Source organism: Chlamydotis macqueenii, chromosome 12 (genome assembly GCF_036417535.1).
Source record: "Chlamydotis macqueenii isolate bChlMac1 chromosome 12, bChlMac1.mat, whole genome shotgun sequence".
NCBI classification, from domain to species: domain Eukaryota; kingdom Metazoa; phylum Chordata; class Aves; order Otidiformes; family Otididae; genus Chlamydotis; species Chlamydotis macqueenii.
The window spans coordinates 10,395,412-10,410,086 of record NC_141567.1 but is presented as its reverse complement, the minus strand read 5'-3'; the positions used below and the strand labels follow the sequence as shown (position 1 = coordinate 10,410,086).

The 14,675-nt window shown below is 39.7% G+C and overlaps 1 protein-coding gene across 3 annotated transcripts in view; it reads left to right on the top strand.

Moving 5' to 3' along the window:
- Positions 1–14,227, top strand: part of SH3GL3 (SH3 domain containing GRB2 like 3, endophilin A3) — a 54,351-nt gene extending 40,124 nt beyond the window's left edge. For all 3 annotated transcript variants that reach the window (XM_086757126.1, XM_086757128.1, XM_086757127.1), the window contains 7 exons: positions 37–109; positions 1,270–1,413; positions 2,997–3,130; positions 4,466–4,624; positions 7,357–7,460; positions 8,722–8,849; positions 13,430–14,227. In XM_086757126.1, coding sequence (XP_086613252.1) covers positions 37–109; positions 1,270–1,413; positions 2,997–3,130; positions 4,466–4,624; positions 7,357–7,460; positions 8,722–8,849; positions 13,430–13,635 — 948 coding nt within the window. In that variant the 3' untranslated portion in view covers positions 13,636–14,227. The remainder of the gene's footprint in view (positions 1–36; positions 110–1,269; positions 1,414–2,996; positions 3,131–4,465; positions 4,625–7,356; positions 7,461–8,721; positions 8,850–13,429) is intronic.
- Positions 14,228–14,675: the final 448 nt, after the last annotated feature.

The following is a 14,675-nucleotide window of genomic DNA, read 5'->3' as shown; positions in this document are numbered from 1 at the left end:
TTGCTTATTAATACCTGTGTTACTTTTCTTTTTCAGAAAATTGATGTTACTAATAAAGCTGTAGCGGAGCTTCTATCCAAATCCACAGAGTATCTTCAGCCAAATCCAGGTAGGAAAGGAACAGCAGGTGTTGGATTCTGTTCCACATTGTCTTCTTGCTTAGAAATTAGTTCTAGGTAAATAAAAGCTAATTAGGTCATCATTGTGAGGCATCTGGGTGTCCTCTAGAACTTGACCTGTGTGTGCTCAATGAACAGCTGTGAAGTTTCTATATGGTAAGTCTGACCTGGGATGCGTTCAGCTTGCAGCAGTGTATCTGGTTTAGTGGGCATTTGTAGGTTGTGCATGCATGACATTTCTTGGGCAGCTTGGACCTGCTGTACAGTATGTGTGTTCGTGTTTGTTCTGGATTTCCTGGAGTGGGACGCGGATCCCTAAAGTGAAGAGAACGCCAACAGCGATATAAACAGAGAAAGCAGAGATATAAAAAGCCATTGAATTTAACTTATATGCTGCTGCCATCAGAGGAACTGGTGGTTATGTAGCCATGGGGAAGTGGGCTGTTACTTGCTTACCTGGTATTTGAATGAGTTTTTGCGTTTTCTGGACACTGCTAGGTCTCAGTGGATTTTGGATTGTCAGTTAATAGAGATTTTTAAAATGTTGTTTTAAGAAACAAGAAAGGAGACGCGTTTACATTTGTAGTCAGTCACAAAGTTTTTGTCGTGATATGTGCGGGATAACAATAAATGAATTTGCATGTACCAGGCCATTCTGCAGAATAGATTTCTTCTGTCTTGATTACTGGAACAAAAAAAAAAAGGTGGTGAGGGAGGAGTTCTGCAAAGTTCGTACAAGTGAGAGGGAGAGACGGAGCGCAGGAAAATTACTTTGGCTGTGCTTGTATCTATTCTGCATTTGCTCTCTGTGATACTTCTAATCAGGATGTTCACAAGCAGAAATATTCAAAGGAATGTGAGTGTTAGTGAGTATCCACAGAAGGTGACAAGCATTCCCACTATATATCTTCCTGAAGAAATTATGCTTATTCTGTTGGGAATAAAAACCAGTCTTATATGACCCGTGTTGTTGAATGGAATCTTATTTCAACTTTTGGCTATGAAGTACTGACAAGAAAAATCTTATGCATCTACAGACCAGCTTAGTGACTTGCTTCATGACACTGCTTGTTAAATGTTTTATTACTTGAAATATATCAGTTTTAAAAGTGTTTTTATAGCTTTTGTTCTTTTTTTATATCCTCCTTAGCATACAGAGCCAGGCTGGGAATGCTGAACACTATGTCAAAGATCAGAGGACAAGTTAAAACCACGGGCTATCCCCAGACAGAGGGACTCCTAGGAGACTGCATGATACGGTATGGCAGAGAGCTTGGCGATGATTCTATGTTTGGTGAGTTTGTGTATCTCCTCTGGGAATATTTCAGCATAAAGTTCTTTGCAGAATATTAGTGACATAATCTATGTAAACAGCTACTGCAGGTAAGAGGAAGAGTTAAGTACAGTGATAGGGAGTGAGTGATACAATTAACAAAACATGGTGCTTTTTCATATTTGTCCACCTCTGTTGCAGGTGAATTAGCTATTACTGATGCTGTCTGATGGTCCATATTATTATCATAACCACTTTAATTTCTAAGTTCCTAAATCTAAGTAATTTAGGGTGATTCTTAGATGCACTGTATTTCTTTTAAACTTTAAGTAAAAATAGTTACCCTGTATTTGACAAGTAAACTAAGGTAAGAATGTCTCATGAAAAAAAATAGAGAGTAACTTTGGGTGATTTTTTTTTTTTTAAATGATCTGGTATTTCTGTGCTTTGGAGCAGTGCATCTTAAATATTCATTTTCTTATTTTCCTGAAAATGAACTCAAGCTTGGCCATGCTGCAGTTCTTTGGTAAATCAAGTCTTACCTATTTCCTCTCAAAATATGCTGGTACTTCACAGCCAAAATTTTGATAGAGGCCTTGCTTACTGAGCATGCATAGTGTGTGGGCGTGGCTGGAATGAATTTGAAGCGCTGTCACAGAGCTACTCAGTGGGTGCTTTTTGATGTGGCTGGGATTAAGAGAGAACCAGGGAGAAATAAATGAGAAAAGGAGAATTCTGGTTTGGGAAAGAGAGGGAGCTAGGGTTAGTAGAGAGTGGTATGGGCTGGGACTGTGTGCAGAAGCCAATGCAGAACTGGCTGGCTTTGTTATGTGCTGTTCTTAATATCTGAAATTTTACGCAGTGGTTGTCTTGAAATAGTAACAGCTGTAGAGGTGTAGGGACCTCACACCTGAGCCCGAGTTGATGCTGAGTAGGGAAACATGCTGCTGATAGCCAGGGACTCATTTATTCTCCTCATGAAGAGTGAAGTGGCGCAAGTCACCCATGAGCTGGATGTATTTGTGTTTTTTTGCAAAAGCAATGGGGATACTAAATAAAACTAGGAAAGGGGAAAGAACATTTGAAACGCTGCTCTGCCTGCTGATACTTACATGTTTAATAAAGTATACAGCTATGTCAAATAGGTGGTTTTATAGAAGCAGCCACAATTTTGACCAAAAGGAGGTTTGAAAAAAACCCACACTGTATGGGAGGAAGCTGTAAAACATGATTTCTTTTATAATTAAAAAGTTACTCACTTTTTGTGTATTTAATAGCATCACTAAAGTTGTACAAATTAATCAGCTTGATTTGCAGCTCTCAAAGTGGAGGAGGTTTGTAACTTATGCAAATACAGTAGGGAAAATAGTATTCCTTTTGTTCCCTGATGCCCTTTGGGGGTCGGGGGGAAGGATACTTCAGAAGAAATTTTTTCCAGTTCTGGTTTTCTGTAGGGGACAAGCAAGTGCATAGCTTGCACTAGTTTTTTACTCTTCAAGGGCCTGCAGCGGATACAAAGATACCCGTTTGAAATAGCTGTTTCATAAGACAAGTTTTCTGGTTTTGCATGTGTCTCAATATAAGCAGCCTATTCTTTACCATAGGCCTTGCACTACTGGATGCTGGTGAGAGCATGAAGCAAATGGCAGAGGTGAAGGACTCGCTTGATATTAATGTCAAACAAAATTTTATTGATCCTCTACAGTTATTGCAGGACAAAGATTTAAAAGAGATTGGGGTAAGTTTTTTCCAGGGTAAAGCTTCAGTTACTAATAATCAGAGTTAATCAAACACTAGTTCCCTGAGGTATTTTTCTTGAAAGCAATAAGGTAAATAAATTTCACTGCATTTAAGTTTGTCTCTCTAGCAAAACAGTGGTGAAATCTACGTAAAATCAATGCCTGGCTATTTCTCACTTGTCTAACTTACTCAATTTGCTGTGTTGCTTGTATATTCAGTACACAAAGGATAGTGAAATTATATTATTTAATTTTTCTGCTATTTTATTTTAAATGACATTTTTAATTCTTATGAACATATGAGTGGGCTGTGATTGAAAAGGGCTATTCAGGGCAATCGCAGGATGATCTGAAAAGTGCCATAAAATGTTGAAGTGCCATACGCAACTATAGCAAAAATGCAGGAAGCCAAGGAACACATTTCTAACCTTTAGAGTTGAGTTTTTTGATGCTTTTGTTTGCAGTGTGACAATTCAAAGAAAGCCAGGCAGTTTCTGTCTGAGTCTGTTGATTCCAATAGACTTGGGTAATAAGCAAGTTAAAACCCTGATGAAATGCAGAAATGAAAGTTATTTTATTTGTTTACACATAAATGGATGTGGAAAGTATAGCAAAAAGATAGTAATAACATCTTGATGTCTGTAGCTGTCTCCTATGATACATAACTGTTTTGAGTTGTAGTTCTTCTGAACTGAAGAAAAGAAATTGTTTGACATGAGCTTTAGTGAGTATTTTGTACTGTCACTTTGACTCCATTCTGTAACTTTGTCAATCCCATGATTTTTGGCAACAGAAAAGCTTCTGTAGTTATATCAGATAGAAGTGTCAAGTTGATGCCTAACAAAGAAAGCAAAGATACAAGATTTGTTGGAGCACTGCTTATGGAATGAGAGGGGAAAAGAACCCTTTATGTTTTAGCTGTCATATTGCAAATAATTCAAGAGATGAAGTTGAATTAAATGTAGAATATGGGAGACACACACACACATTTAGATTGGATCTTGCTTCTCACTGAGACAATCTGAGCTGCTGCACATTTAGTGAAGTCCCCGAGTTGGATGCCTAAGTTTAGCAAATCAAGGCAGCCAATTCCCCAGTGTTAACAAATGGCTGTTTATTTAAAGTCTGTACAGCTTAAAATGTCATTCATGTATACAGGCCTAGACGTACCTGATGCTGCCTTAGATCAAAGGGATGGACTGGATAATCTCTGAGCCTTGAATTTCTTTGATTCTGCATGTATTTGCATCCAAAGTGAAATTTCCTTAAATCACAATGTGTTTGTCTGGGCATGTCCCATTTTGACCTTCTCGTAAATGTTCTGTCTTATTTAGCATCATTTGAAGAAACTAGAAGGACGCCGTTTGGATTATGATTATAAAAAGAAGCGTCTTGGAAAGATACCAGATGAAGAAGTTAAACAAGCGGTAGAAAAATTTGAAGAGTCAAAGGAACTGGCTGAACGAAGCATGTTCAATTTCTTAGAAAATGATGTAAGTCTGTCCTGCGTTTTTGTTTACTGCAGTACACTGAGAAGGGCAATGTGTGTGGGACTGAGTAAAGCCTGTCCCATCCTTCGTAGGAGGTAAGGTCCAAAAGCAGAAAATGTGCCTCTTTCCTCTTTTAATCCCCTGTTAGAAAGGAACATAATGCACAGCAGTAAATGGGAGAGCTCAAGAATTCAGGAATCTCTTCTGGAGATACAGTGGCTCAGACAAGATTGTCACAGAGGTCTTAAGTAGTTTTATAACCCATGACCAGTGAACTATCTGAGAGTAGAATGCAGTTCAGTCAATGGTATGGAGAAGGTTGGGAAGTTAACATAGTCACAGACCTGCTGCTTGAAACTACAAGCAAGGGTATGTACTCTGGCTTTCTGAATTGTAGCTCCCTTACAGTCAAAGCTTTGCTGCTGATTTGAAGTCTGAAAATTACTGTGTAGAGTGAGTTTGTGGCTTGGTCTCAGGTGCCTGCACTTTGGCTCAGAGTCCCAAGTCAATCATGAAATTATGTCTAAGTAAGGAGCAGCTGTGGTCACTCAGGATAATCCTCTCTTCTGTCCACACACAGAGGAACAGCAGGATGTGCTTTCTTCTGTATCATCATGGAAATGTAGGAAAAGAGAACTGGACCCAATGGGCCTATTCCAAAGCTTTCTCTTGTTCTGTAGATGCAGCATCATGGAAGACATACTTAGAAAGTAAGAAGTGTGCTGTCTTCTGTGAGCAAACTGCACCAAGGAGGAGCTGTTAAGTGGGAATGTTTAACTGTGTGAGCGGGACACATTTGTTACAGCAGTGTATAAGTCAGGAAGCCTCTTGCTGTTTTACCAGTGGAAGTTATATGAGGGCAGCAAAAAATGTAACATCCTCTGTCAACAATTTCAGCATACTGTTCCACTGTAGGCTCTACCGATTGCCTGGTTGCAGTGTATGTGTTTTACAATAAGCAGCTGAGAAATGTTTCAGATGGTCTTTACCATTAGTCAAAGCACCAAACTGAGGATAAAACAGCACATGAATTAAAATGGCTTAGCTGAGCCACTACTTATCAGCCAGAACTGATAATTTATACTTACTAGTATAACTAATTTTCCCTTTGGGAGAGGGTGAACTGGATTTCCCTTTGAAGGTTTTTTCCATACCCACTTTATATTGTTTCTGTTTAAAGAAAACTCTGTGCTCCTTCCCTTCCATTTTCCATGCTGACCTAGTCTGTCTGCCCTCCTCAAACTTCACATAACAGCCCTGTTGTCTAACCCCAGACTGTCTTGCTGGGTTTGCAGAGATCTTAACTGCGATCACTTCCTTCCCATCCTTTCCAGTTCCCCAAGTGTCTCCCTTTGTTGGTCTCCTTGCCCTGCAATCTCTGTTCTCCGAGCTCTGGTTCCCAGCCATCTTGCCAGGTGCCTTTCCCAGGCTCAGTCCTGATCCACATCTCTTTCTCGGGATTTTGCACAGCTAGTTCCAGACCTCCCACATAGGCACTGTTGCGTGCACTTCTTTATCAGATCCATCTTCCTGCCTTTCCCCCTCAGCCAGTCCCAGGCTTCTCTTGTTAAGTGGCTTTTAGTCCCTCAAGTTTCTCTGGCTGTCTCCCAGTCTCTCTCTTCTCCTAATCCACAATTCCATATCCTCTTGGCTCATAGTCATCGTACTTGGACAGTCCTTGTCTATCCATTTTCTGTGACCGCCCATCCAAACCCCAGGCACTTTGTGCGTTTTCCTCAGCTGGTTTACATTACTGTCTTTTGACTGTGATGGAATTGTATCAGCTGTTGATTTGGTTCTGTGCATTTCATTTCTGTATGCTATCTGACAATGTTTGGCTCTCTTGGAGTCCCGGCAGAATTTCTAATAATCTTTTTAACTGAGGAAAAGCAGACAAAGTATAGCACAAAATTGCCATGGGTCCATAAAACATTCACAGAAAGCTTTACTCGGATACCTTCTTGTGGTCCAGTGTCTGAAGACATCACAATGGAATGGAAACATGTCAGACTTCTTGGGGTCTTAATGTTGTCTTAAAGGAAGAGGACAAATAAATATCTGTTGCTGCTCCATGCCCAGGACAGCTTGAACTTTTCAGTTTGTGTTAGCAGAATGCGATAATTTGTTACCTCATGAATAAAAATATTTATTTTTTTTTCTCCTTCACATTCTTCCTTTCCTCAGCAATCATATTTTTGAGTTATTGGGTGATACTTTTTAAATCCAAGTAGATAATGTTTCATTTATTGGTTTATAAATGCTGCCATCTAGTGAGGTAGGTCCAGATCCTTTCAGAACTGTAGTTTGTAAACATTGCTAATAAACACTAATGGGTCTGAGTCATAAGTGCTGTCAGAATCTAATTTTTTCCAACGTTGTTAATCAGAAAAGCCCTACTTTCACCTGCTAAAGGGTCTTGTCCTTTTAACTGTTTCGGGCTTGGGTGTTGACAGACAGCTGGCTTGGAAGTTGAAAGCAGAAGGGATTTGCACATTGTGAAAGGAAATGACTCAAGGGCCTAGCCCTGAGTTAGTGAACTAGAAGTTACACCTCAGTTTTGTTTGGTTTCCAACTGGCAATTTCTTTGAGAGAATCACATATGTTCTTTTTCAATAGCCTCCGTGAGGTATCATGGTCTTTTGAGATACCAGGTCTGTTTTGAATGATCTGTTTGTTTATCCTGCAGCTGAATGTACTGCAGGCTCCTTACAACTATTTTCCTCTCTATATTTCAGGTAGAACAAGTTAGCCAGTTGGCTGTGTTTGTAGAAGCAGCACTAGATTACCATAAACAATCCACAGAAATTTTGGAGGATCTGCAGAGCAAGCTGCAAAATCGGTAAGGCAGAACCCATCAGAAAATTTTCAACCTCTTTTGTAGCTGAGGTTCCTGAATGTGAAAAGTCACTGAAGCAACAGATCTTGTAGCACCATCTCACAGATGCACATTTGCTGTGCTCTGTGCCTCACTGGACGTCGTTGCTTTAAACTGTTGCCACCTGGCAACTTCTTGCTGTGCTGTGAGCCTTTAATTTAATGCAGAACCTGCCCAGAGAAAGCTTTGAGTGTGTGCAGAATCTTTTGAGTGTGTGCGGAGGTTAATTGGGACAGCCTCCACTTGTTTGTAGGTTTATTTAAACTTGTATACTTTGTGTTTTGGAGGGTTTCCTGAGAAGTTGGCCTGTTTTCATTGACATTAAGGGGTATAACAAAATTCTGCAGTAGGGGAAGGAAATAGCCAGCTGGCTAGGAGCACAGCTGTGGTGTAATGCACTTATGAAAGGCCAGGATATTTTGTGTCATCCTAATACTAATAAAAGAAAAAAAAATGCTGCTGTCATTGATTTGCTCTATGTCACTCAGAGAACCGGCAGAGAACAGGAGACCGAAATGACTGGAGTGCCACCATAGCATAGGCCAACATCACAGTTGCAGGGTGGAGGTAACTGTTCGGGGCTTTCCTGAGACCAGGGTGGATGTGGTGGCTGTGGGTGTTAGCACAAGGGTAGCCATGTCTGTAGACCACACCGTCAGACAGACCCTGCACCATCCCAGCTGGAGGGGCCAGGGAGACAAGGAGGTCTCAGCTGGGCCGCACGCATGTACAGGAAGAGGTATTGAGACAGTTGTGCTAATCAAATGGTTGTTTCCCATTTTCCGGAATGACAAGGCAGTGTGTGAGATGCAGGCCCTGGGCCTCTGTCCTGGCTGGATTTCTGCATATGTCATTTGCAGTTGAGCTTTCCAGAGAGCTCATTCCTGGAACTTCTGCTGAACTCAGTGGCAGCTGTGGATGCTCAGCACTTCTCAAACTCAGACTGTTAAGCTTTATGCTTCTGTCAGCATTACCAAAGCATTAAATAAAATAGAGACTTGCTGAAATTCAAATAGTGCATGAGAATTGAGCAGCTTTTAGAGGATAATCCTGCCCTCAATCCTCTTGCCCCCTGCATGCCACCCTCCCAAAAAAAGCCTGAAAAAAAATCAGCAGAAGGTTTTTCCCCCCATCTTTCAAACACCAAACCTCTGAACCTGGATGGAAGCTTCATAGGTATTTCTTCCTTCAGGTAAATATCTCGCCACTCTTCTCTGTGTTCCAGAATAAATGTAGCATCTAGTCGGCCTAAACGTGAATTTAAGCCAAAGCCTGTAATAACCACAACTCTGGAAATTGGTGATAATCAGCAGCACAATGGAATTGCCTATAGTTCTTCCATAAAATCATCAGGTAAGTGTATGGCCACAGAATTAAAATGTTGATAGATGTTTTGCCAGATTGTTGCTTGAGATATTCCTCGTACGATGAGAACAAGGGATCCATGAAGCATCAGTATCCGTGCATCTGTCTCTAGTTTGTTTCGCAGATTTGGAAATGGAGCTGTGCAGCAAGGTTCCTCTCAACAGTTTCTCAACCCCCTGAAATCTAGATGTGGCATTTTGCTTGGTCTTTTAGGTTCTCTGTGTTGCCACTGAGGGTGGGAGGAGAGAGCGAGAGAGAGAGAGAGAAAACAGTTCATTTCTTGCAAAGACAGATGCCTAAGGTGGGTGTGTTAGATCACTGACTGGAATAGCTCCAGATGCTAATTTCTCTCCACAGTCTGAGACCATAAATGAGCAGTACAGAAGCTTAACTATTAGCCATATAAAATTCAGAGAGATTACTGCCATCCTTACTGATTTTATTAACGTATTTTACTTTACTGTCCCCTAAAGTATGCACCAAAGTGTGTGCATTTATCAACTGAAGTACTTAGGTACCTATTGGTGTGGGAGTAGGATCTCTTCCTTTGATTAGGTCCTGATTCCACAAAAAAAAAATCAACTGTTGAAAAAAAAAAAAAAAAAGGCTAGCTTTAATGAGCTGAAATTCAGCGAATGAACTGAAAAATAAATGACCACTAATCACTAAGATAAGGAAGGTGTAAGCCACTTCCATTCATTGATTGCATTGGTGGACTATTGCATCGTCTGCTTGCATATCACTAAATGATGTGTTTTCTCTTACTGCTTGGCTCACTTACTGCTATCAGAATGGAAGAGAAATAAAACAACCTTTCTGTTTGATGAAAGGGAGAAATGGGATATATTTAATGATTGCTGCTATGCTTAGTGTTGCTAATAATGTCAGAAAGACCATGTATCATGGGTTTTTTCCTCCTAAAGAAGCTATGGATGCAGTGCTTACCTCCCCAGCAGGTATAATCATCAACGAAATCATTGTTCATTGTCTTCTTTCTCTTCCTGTTCCACACTCAAAAGTTATCCATATGGATTTCTGTGGAGCTGCAGTGGGATCAATATGCCCTGCTTGTAAATGGGGAAATATTTCTGTCCCTGTTTAAAATCAGAATCATGAAACAGATTAGGTTTACGGTCTGTGTTTTAGAAATGTCAAGCAGGCGGCTCTACGCAAAACTGCTAAATGTTTTAAGGTCTCCATGTGAGACCTCTCTCCATGTGAAGAGGGATAGCATCATGATCATCCTCTTTCATTTTAGCAAACTGTCCTCTTCATCCTACACTAACAGGCACTTTCATGCTTAATTTCCCCTGCTTACACATTGACCCTCACAAAATGTAGACCTTCAGTTTCTCTGATACCGTAAGTAGTATCGTAGTATTCGGCAAACTCATGGAAATCAACAGGGCAGTTCCAATAAGCTGTGATGCATTCAGCACAACGACCACAATCTGGTTCTGAGTGTTGAAATGGCTTTTCCTGTGTTTCACCATAGCTTTTCAAGTTAAGTATCAACTTCTTTGAGCAGAAATAGTATTTTCCTTTGTATGGTCCCTAACACGTGGGGGTTATTTACTACTAATGACTTGCGCACACTTGCAGGGCTAGATTCACAGAAACATCATTTTAATGTTGTGAGTTATTTAGCTGCTTTGATTAAGCACAGATATCAAACCTGTGTTTTTGTTCTAATTCATTGTTATCCTGTTATCCTCATTAATTAGCTAAGGTTATGAACATTGTCTGGCTCATTTTAGAACTCTGTGTTATGTCATGCCTTTCTTTTTTTCTTTTTTTTTTTTTTTTTTTTTTATTTGTCAGGTTTGACTATGATATGAAATAAATGGGTCTGTTGCCATGTGCTGGAATTCAGCATAAGCATCTGAATGTTTACTCACTTCAGCTGTGAGGGAGACTTGGATTAATTTTCTTAGCAAGCCTCCAGTTTGTGATTATTAAAGTGTAATTTTGCTAGCATATGCATACCAGATGGTATAGAAAACAGAGTAAATACAGGTACAGGCAGTAACTGTTTTGTTTTTTTTCCCTGCTTTGGATAAAAAAACCAACCAACCGAAAAACCAAACAAGCATTGAATGGCATTCTGGTTTCATCCTGTAGCACTCCAGAAATCAGACAGCTTCTTACTTAACCTGTTTTTGTGGTGTTTTTTTTTTTTTCCATTTGTGCTGTCCAGGTTTGAGTGGTCTAGAGATGAATGACAAGTCAGCTTTGGATGTGACAGTGAAGGGTGGCAGTTGAGCTCCGCAACTGGAGAAATTAAGGAGGCGTCCGTGGTGTTACAAATTAACACAAACCTGGTTTGCAGCAAAAGAGAGTGCGGTTTCTGTAGCTGAAGTCTCCGCAACAGGAGAGGATATGGAAGTATTTAATAGATAGGAAAAGGCTGGAATCATGTCGCCAATTCAGTGATGTTAACCAGTGCGTGTTGCAGGCTGTCAGGCAGTGCTGCGCCCGTTACCTTTGTCAGGGAGGCTTTGTCTCACTGGATTATACAGTAGCAGCAGCTGCCTGACTCTAATGAAGACTTTGACTGATCCTACAGCCTGGAGTGAAGCCGGTTGTACTGGCTGTGACCATTATTTAAAAATCTTTCGAGGCTGCCAGGCATTTCTTTTCAGTTCTTCGGAGCTTAAAATGAACCAAATGTGATCCATCTCATATCAGGTACCTTACTGTCAGAAATTAACTGCCTTGCCGTAATAAATTAGCCCCATCAGAGCAGCTGGTGAAAGCAAGGAACTTTGTTGATTATTCAGTGCTACCTTCTGCTGTTGACAGTTCTGGTGGGCTGGTACCAGTTCTACCTTGGCAAAGACTGAAAATTACTCAGCTATTTTTGAAAGCAGTTAGTCCATTTTTGTTGGGAAACTGTAGCTCATCCTGTTTTTTCTCCTTGGATTGTTTCAGCAAAACTAGGCTTTCACCTATGTCGCTGTATTGGACTAGCCGTAATTTAGTTTGTTCTTGTGAAACTTTGTCCCTGCTCCATGCCTTCCATGGGCAGAGGAGTCTGGTGGTGTTACAGCAATGTTCTGGAGGGGTTTGCTGCAGGGGATCTCTGTGTTGACAGCTCTCTTCCGTTGTTACAAAGGATAAAACATACCCACAAATTAGAAAAGTAATTCCTGCTTCCCAGTTTTAACACCAACTACTACCCCCAATTGTATTGTCAATTGAAAAGATGTTTTCACTTGTTCTCATTTACTGCTCACCAGAATGGTTCTCAGCTGGTTTCCTTGAGAGACCTCTGATTCCTGTTACTAGAAAATGCCTGAACAGTTACTTTTCAATAGTTTCCTACACATTACCGTGATTAGCAGATTAAAATGCATTTTTGCATGCATTTTTAGCATCTTAGCTATTGTACCTGTATTGCATTACCAATGGTGTGCAGATTTACCCAGACAAAAATTATTCTTCAGAGTGATTGCATGATCAGTGTGTGTGGAAGCTGGGAGAGTCAAGACTGGAATATTTGAGAATTGTTGCAATGTTGCAAATAAGACAATGTGAATAACTTGGTATTTAAGAGGTTTAACTGCTATCATGTAAGTACTAGAGTGTTTCAGGGTTCTTTGTCATGCTATGATGTGTTTTACTGCTGTTTACATGGCAGCAGCATGGAATTTTTTTCTCCTATTCTTCCTTTATAAATATATTTCAAATTACTAGACTTTTCCTTAGATATGCTGTACATGTTTTAAAAAATCAGATACAGCTGAACTTTGGTTGAACTGCTGGCTAGTCACTGGCCACAGAGCTAAGCTTTACAATTTGACCATTAGATGTCATTTTATTAGAATAAGTTATTATTCATCAATATCAGTGAATGAATATATTACATATGTATCCATACCACCAATCCAAGCCAGTTAACACCCCTTAATGAGAACACCTTTAAAAAAGGTGACTACATTTACAAGGTTAACTTCTTTTGCTAATGGCGATTCTGTTTTGTACTTTCATTTATATTCATATTTACTTGTTTTATGTATTTACTACTATATTTGCACATAGTACCATTAATATTTTAAAAGAGTAATTTGGGATGAAGATCTTTACAGCAGGGCAAACACTGTAAGTCCCAAGAACAGCTAGGTGCTGTATCGGAAAACTGTCTTCATCTGTGAAATAGCTTGCCAGGCACCATTGCTCCCAGCATAACCTTTGCTTTAGTTCAGATGAAGGATGTGTACAACAAAGGATTTGAACACACGCACTTGGGGAGCAGTAGCCCAGAAGTGACTGTCACTGCTCCAGTGAGGTGTCGTGGATGCCTTAACGCAAGAGCAGCTGAACTGAAGGGAGAAACAGAATTATGCTTTAAACTAATTATTACTAGTATTATTTTTGTATCTTGAAGGAGCAGATGTTAATGGGTGAAAGCAATGGCAAAACTGTTCTGGGGGAGAGGGAGATATTAATGACAGCAGGGCTACATTTTTTTTAACCCATTGTTTTATGCTTAGTGGCTGGGGGAATGCTGAGAAGCTGTATTAATATGTTGTTGTTTTGTTTTTTTTTTTTTCCTGTCACTGGGGCAGGTTCTTCAGTGCACATGGATCAGCCTTGCTGCCAAGCTCTCTATGACTTTGAGCCAGAAAATGAAGGCGAGCTTGGGTTTAAGGAAGGGGACATCATAACTTTGACCAATCAGATTGATGAGAATTGGTATGAGGGGATGTTAAATGGAGAGTCTGGCTTCTTCCCCATTAATTATGTTGAAGTGATGGTTCCCTTGCCTCAGTGATTGTGTCATTCAAGCTGTGAACGTGATTTCATGACTGAAATGGATTCACAAATGTTCTGTCAGTGTGGCATTCTGTGAAAGCCTTGCTATTTGACTGACTTACTGACTTTTGTATGCGTCTTTTTAAAATGTATTTATTTTATATTCAAAAAAATTTTACCTTCCCTGACACCATCAACCTGCAAAAAAACCCATACGCAGTTTTTTTGCTTTGTGCCTTGAAGATCACTGTATGATGTGTTTACTGGTAGCTCACTATTGCTCCAAAAATGAGTTTCCTTGCTATTATTGTACGTGGATTTTTTTTTTAATCTTTGGCTGCAATGATTTTACTATTGAAAACCATTTTTTAAAATGCTGTAAGTGAAGCTAACTGTAACCAGTTCCTAAGTTACTGATGTCATTGAGCTCTTGTCATCTCTCACATTGTAATTTATTGTGAGCAAGTTAATCCATGTCTCACATTGTATGTTGACAAAAGGCAAAGTGGTTGTTGTCAATATGATGATGTTGTACTAAGTACAAGTTCTCAGCATTGAAAATTCCTATAATTTACTGACCAAACTGAATAAATATTTCTGTGGGATAAGAACAGTGGTTGCTACTTCTGTTCCTATAGTTCTGGTGTTTGGTTTTGAACTGAGGTCACTTTTGCTAAATACATCAGCTTTCAGGGGAGAAAACAATGCTACATTAAAAGTGCATGAATAAAGCCAAAGTATTTAGTTTTATGACACCTTAAGCCACTGGAATTTTAATAATCTTACTCTCACCCTACTGATTGTGTAGAATTTAAAATGTCTGTTGTTGAAATTTTCTTCTAGCAGGATGATAAGAGAAAATTTATTTGAACTAAGTACAAACTGATCCTAGCTCCACAGGGTTTGTATAGAACTCCATTGAGATAAACAGGTGACTATCAATCACTAGCAACTACTGCAAACAAATGAGAAGTCAATACACTTTATTTATTTGAAAGGGATGGAGAAGGAGGAGTAAGATGACTAGGTGAGAGGGAAAGATATGCTATAACTAAAAAC